Source organism: Sinocyclocheilus anshuiensis, unplaced genomic scaffold (assembly GCF_001515605.1).
Source record: "Sinocyclocheilus anshuiensis isolate Anshui unplaced genomic scaffold, SAMN03320099.WGS_v1.1 scaffold464, whole genome shotgun sequence".
Lineage (NCBI taxonomy): Eukaryota > Metazoa > Chordata > Actinopteri > Cypriniformes > Cyprinidae > Sinocyclocheilus > Sinocyclocheilus anshuiensis.
Window position 1 is genome coordinate 611176 of NW_015555731.1, and position 6140 is coordinate 617315.

General features: G+C 37.2%; 1 protein-coding gene across 1 annotated transcript in view; it reads right to left on the reverse strand.

Moving 5' to 3' along the window:
* LOC107672897 (myosin-9-like) overlaps positions 1-6140 on the reverse strand; it is a 66317-nt gene that overhangs the window by 40773 nt on the left and 19404 nt on the right. Inside the window, exons 2-3 of the mRNA XM_016466273.1 lie at positions 3634-3965; positions 932-1088 (exon numbers count right to left, since the gene is read on the reverse strand). Of these exons, the coding sequence (XP_016321759.1) occupies positions 932-1088; positions 3634-3960 (484 nt within the window). The 5' untranslated portion in view covers positions 3961-3965. The remainder of the gene's footprint in view (positions 1-931; positions 1089-3633; positions 3966-6140) is intronic.

Below are 6140 nucleotides of genomic sequence, written 5' to 3' on the forward strand. Positions count from 1 at the left end.
ACAAAGCAGAATTAAATTGTTGTTTTTAGTACCTATAAAATATATATATATTTATTTTATTTTTTTTATTCACACCAAGCAAACAATTTTTTATTTTTTTCAATTTTCATTTTTGTTTCTTTTTCCTATTGGATCTTGGACTTTAACTTGAAAGTTTTTTGGCGTGTGGATTTGAACTATATATATATTTGAATCAACAGACCCGACAAATTGCTACATATTATTTGAATTTTTCTCTGGCCTATTTGTAAATATTACTTTATAAAAATAATTTGAACTGAGGTAACAAAAAGGATGTAGAACTGCAATTCAAATTTGAATTTAAGAAAGTAAAATTAAAAAATGAAACTAATATAGCTGATCTAAGTGTAGCTTTTATTGTTCATTATATTAAAATATTTATTTTATTATTTTAATTTCATTTTTAGATAACCTAAAAATAAAAAACAATTAGCAATCATTTATTTGTGTTTTTTTATTATTATAGTTCTATGACTAACGCAGATTGGAACTTTAAGTCTCCTATTTCTTGAGATTGGATTTAAGGGGTAGATTATGCTTTATTTGTAATAACAATTTTCGAATTAACAAAACTGACAAATTAAACAATTTGGCACAGAGTGTTTTCTTGCGGGATTATAAATGTTTTTTTTTTTTTTAAAGGCATCTTGTTTTCATGGTTGTGTATTGCTCTGACAGCAGAGAAAAGCTGATCAAATCTATTTACATTTCAGGACATAAATACGTATAATTAGTCTAAATTAATGATGTAATTATTTATGTTTTGACTGTGCTGGACTAATGAAACGACTATCGTGTAACTGTTAAATTTCTTTCAGTTGCAGTTCAGTCAATTACTCTTCCTGTCATTCAAACTCTGCATCCTGTGGGACGAGTGTGTGTGTGTGTGTGTGTGTGTGTGTGTGTGTACCCTGCATCATGCTCCTGTAGGCCGTGTCTGTGATGGCGTAGATGTGTGGCGGCATCTCATGTCGTTTCTTGCCCTTGTACATCTCCACGATCTCCTCCGAGTAGATGGGCAGGTTCTTGTAGGGGTTGATGACCACACAGAACAAACCCGAATACGTCTGTGGAGAACAGAGACAGTCAGTCACAACCAGACCACACACACACACACACTCAACATGAACATCAGCATTCAAAGATCTGGGGTCATGTTTTTGAAAAAAGTCTCTCCTGCTCACCACGTGAAATATTATTACAATTTAAAATAAGTGTTTTATATGTGAATGTATTGTAAAAATGTAATTTATTCAGATTACATAACATCATTAACTTAATAAAAATTCTGGATTTAGCAGAGAGCAAATTAACATTAAATTTACCGTGCGTAAACACATTTCACCAAACATTTTTTTCCACAAAATCTGTTTGCTAATAATGTTGAATTTGTCTACCACAGTATAATGTAGCTATACTGCAGAAAGCACATGCGAGCAGGTTTCATTTGTTGTGTTGGTTATTTTTTCATTATGAAACCACAAGAACAAAATTGTAAGCAAAAAGGTGAAGTGAAACCCTTCAGTTGTTGGCATGTTCTCCTCCTGCGTGGTTACTCTAGTTACTGTGGTAATCAGGTTGAGCTATTCTAAAATGTTTTTATAATGTTTTAGATAAGTTTTATATACTGTACATATTTTTGTTTATTTTCTGTTATCGTAACTCATTTTGGCCCACTGCAAAAAATACCATTATCTGAAGAAAATGCAAGTGGTTTTTGCCAATGTAACACTCGCCAAGGGACCTAAGAGGGGATTCGGATCAAAGAATTGTAACCTAGACTGGATCAACCAAGCCTGACTTATCTTAACCAGATCAGATGATCCTATCGGTGTCTAGTAGAGACTCCGATCAGACAGATGTCTTTTCTCAGACATACTCCTGCTCCCCTCATCTCCTTCTCCATCATTCTTTAACTCAACCCCCCCGTCACATCATTTCCTGTCCCTCAGGAGCACAATGTTCCTACGGTTTCCTGTTTAGAGAAACGGCACTTAATTTCAGCGAGCAGGTCAGCGAGACCCTATTATCTACATTCAAGGCTGTCGAATCTCTTGATATTCCTCAAAACAAAACCTCTGACCCATATATAAACATTGAACGAGCTCCTGGAAAACAATCGAACCGATGTGACTGTGGAATGGTGGGATTTCAGGTCTTAGTTCTCCTATTAACCCTATAAATCCTACTGTGTCATATTCGATACGCACATTTCTAATGACCAACATGACCAATACTTTGCTGTTAAACCTGTTTCACACACTATCTACTCCAGTTACACTTTATTTTAAGGTGTCCTTGTTATGGTCTAATTATTCATTTAAGAGTAATATTAATTAACTACATATTATAAAACGGATAGTTCCAGTCCTTGATTCTGATTGGTTGAGCCGCGTTCGAAGCTGTAGTAAATTACTCTACAAACATACACCTTTGTTTACGTTTGTCTGTTGCTCGGCAACCACTTTGTTGCAACCACAACTGATTCTGAGGAACTACATTGTTTGGTGGAAGAATACTGTTTTTATTAATATCACTACACTTTATTTGCTCGGTTTTATTTTGTGAAACCTTACTACGTATATGGAATAACCGTTTTATAAAAGCAATAATTTATAACAGCTAAGGTGGTTTTAGGCACTCTGCTTCACGTCGTGCCTAACAACGCCCCTTAGCTGTTATAAATTCACTGTAAACCACGGCTTCTTGGGGCTTACTGCTTTAGTACTTACTATATGGGTAGGGTTAGGATTAGGGTTTGGCTTAGGGTTACTTGCATGTAATTATGCATAATTCATTGTTATTATAATAGTAAGTACATGTAACATGTGTAACAAGGGCACTTTAAAATAGTGTTACCTCGACGCTATGTCTTCTGTTGTCCGATTGATAATTTAGAGGTTTTTTATCAAGCAAAAGTTCTTTCAGTATAATTGTACAAAAGTCCACCTTCAGCTCGTGCTTCATGTGTCTTTGCTGTCAAATCTTTACTGATTTTTATCAAGTAAATGTAAAAATAATACTATAATATAATATAATACAATAACTTTTGTAATATTTCCAGATGAACACTTGCTGAACTGAAGCAGCTGGGCTTTACTTGATTCTCCATGAATCATTGTTTAGAAAAATCAGTGAGTTTCAAATCTGATCATCAGGATCTTTTGAGGAGCGTTTGTTTTCCACAAGCTTTACTTTCACTGTTCCTCAGTGGAGGATAGATCTTCCCAAGCCTCCAAAACATCTCAACTTCTGAGGAACGTTTATTTCTTTATCTCTCAATCATCATTGGATTACATTGCATTATATGTCTGGATCATTTAAATCTCATCTGACTAAGACATATTATTGGAGATTTAGAGTGATGACTGATATTTAGATCATTTTATGTAAGTATCTGCTGTACTGTTACAAAGATCTCACTGATCTCATAACTTTTTGGTCATATAAATATCAGCATCTGCATATTTTTGCTTAGTTTGAATAAAACAGAGCTGTTTTTTCCACCATATTCTCACTATATCAGACTATATGAGCTTGATATCTCATGCTTTACAGGTTTTAAACTTCGCACATGATCCTGAAGTGGAAACTGTGTTAGCTCAGACTCACGTATATGAGGCCGGAGTAGTATCTCTCCTTCAGGTTGTGCAGCACGGACGCCTCGTTCAGGCAGGTGAGCTCGGCCATGTCCTCCACCTTGCTGAACTTGGGCGGGTTCATCTTCTGGATGTCGTCCTTGTTGACCCGCACTTTCTTCCCCGAGTCGGCCAGCTCCACCACCACCTCATCGCCGTGCTCATCCTTCACCGAGCCGGGCTCGAACCCCAGCCGCTCCGACGGCACCCACACCAACTTCTTGGTGGCCCAGTCGGCCTGCGCCAGCGGGTTGTTGACCAGGTTGCGGTCCACGTACAGGAACTTGTCAGCGTCCGACATGGTTGCTGGAGGCGAGAGAAGAGAGAGGCCGGATAAATGATTGTTTATGAACCATTAATGTACACACAAACTTTACAGAAGTGCACGCTTTAATAACAAGCATGTTTATTAGCGTACAGTGTGTTTATTTCAAACCCTGACCAGCAGAATAAACAAGAAACGGCGAAAATCGAAGATTACACGATCCGTCTGAAGAAGCTTTTTCGGTTTATTTTCTTAATAAATGTCCTTGTTATTTTGTGCATGCTGTTCTAGACAAAAATGTGTTTATTATGTCTGAGAAAACCATAAAACACTTTTTTTCTGTTAATGTAACTTTGGTTGGTCCATTGCAAAAAATATATTTTACCAACCAGATATCACGCAAGTGCTGTTTACCTAAGCAACACTCACCAGACATAATTTGCATGCTATTGCAGACAAACAAAAGGTAACACTTTATTTTGATAGTCCACTTTAAACATTCTACTAACAGTAAGTAACTTTGCAACTACAGGTCAACTAGCACTCATTAGAGTATTAGTGGACTGTCTGCTTGATATCTTCTAACACTTTATTTTGATGGGTCCACAACATACAACATACTGACTATAAGAAACTTTGCAAGTATGTCAATTTATTCTATTAGTCCTAAACCTAACCTAACAGTCTACTCTGAGAGTTAGTAGACATGTAGTTGCAAATGATTGAGAATTATTTGACATGTAGTTGCAAAGTTACTTATAGTTAGTAGAATGTCTAAAGTGGCCTATCAAAATAAAGAGTAACCATCAGATTTTACATTTGTGGAAAGTGTTTGTTTCGTATATCCCTTATTGTTTGAGCAAGATATTTAATTTAAAGACAAAAATGTTTTTTTTTTTAGAAAAAATAAAATTGAGGTTGCACCACTGTCAAAATATAATTTTTTTATTTTGAGGAAAATGCATGCTCTAAATAATTTCTATGTGGTTTCTAGGGTGTTCAATTGGTTGCTAGGGTCATCATGAGGTTGGAGAAGATCTCTAATGTCAGAGTTCAGCATCTTAAATAAACAGCAGCTGAAGAGGCTCTTCAACTGACGCTAACAACCGAGAGCGGACGAGAAACAGATCTAGGACAGAGCACTTTTCTTGCTTTTCTTACGCAAGTCCTCAGGAATGCTGGGTCTGTATCGCACGTCCAAACACAAGTTAGGTCAGCAGCTCGTAAAACACAGCAAACTTCAGGAAGGTGAGCTCATGCTCCTGGCGGCCACATGAAATGACAGCACCGGCCGTAATTACAGTCAGAGTCTCTCAGACACACACTCGCGGTGATAAACACTGTACGTGGGACGTTTTGCTTTAAATGCGGTCGGACCAAACACATTGTTGATTATACCATTCAGAGACGTGTTTAGACAATGGCGCGCTTGTTTAAACTACGTGTCAGAGAGCACAGAGAGCAGGGTGGGTCACAGGCCTGTTCAGATCACAGACGGCAGGGAAAAACAATGCTAAAAGCAAATAAAGCAAATAAAAAAGCCATATAATCATGCACAGTTAGTATATTACAATAAATCAATCTGAAAACATTTCCTATAGCCTTTGCATTTACATCTGTTCATATTTTGGATGTTTTAAAGGGGTGGTTCACTGGCTTTTTTTCTAGGCTTGACTGTGTTTATGGGGTGCAGTCTAACATGTGTTAATGCTTCGTTTTTTAAAAAACTCATTATTTTTCACATAATTTACCTTTATTCCACACCGCTCTGTCCCTTCTCTGAGAAACGGGCTGATCTTTTCCTGTTTTTATGAAGCCCCACCCTCAGAAATAAGCGATGGGCTCTGATTGGTTAGCTAGCCCAGTGTGTTGTGATTGGCTAAATCGCCTCTTGTGCACGTCCGCTGCTTTAGAACATTGATTTTGAAACTTGTGAATCGTTAGAAGACAGAATCGCGATTCATATATGAATAGATTTTTAAGTGCACCTCTAGTTTTCTCTTCCTCCTCTCTAAAGCAGCGCAGCATGGCCTCGCCCCCTTTGCTGCCTTTTCCCGAGGGCGGGGTTTATCTGAGTTTGTGATGTCACGAACCCGGGAAGTAACTCGTTGTAGTCCCTACCAGCCGTTTTTGTAGGCATTAAACTGCCAGAAATTTAAAAGACGATATCTACGTTTGCATTGAACTTTCAGCTTCATAACTTTGCAGATATTGTT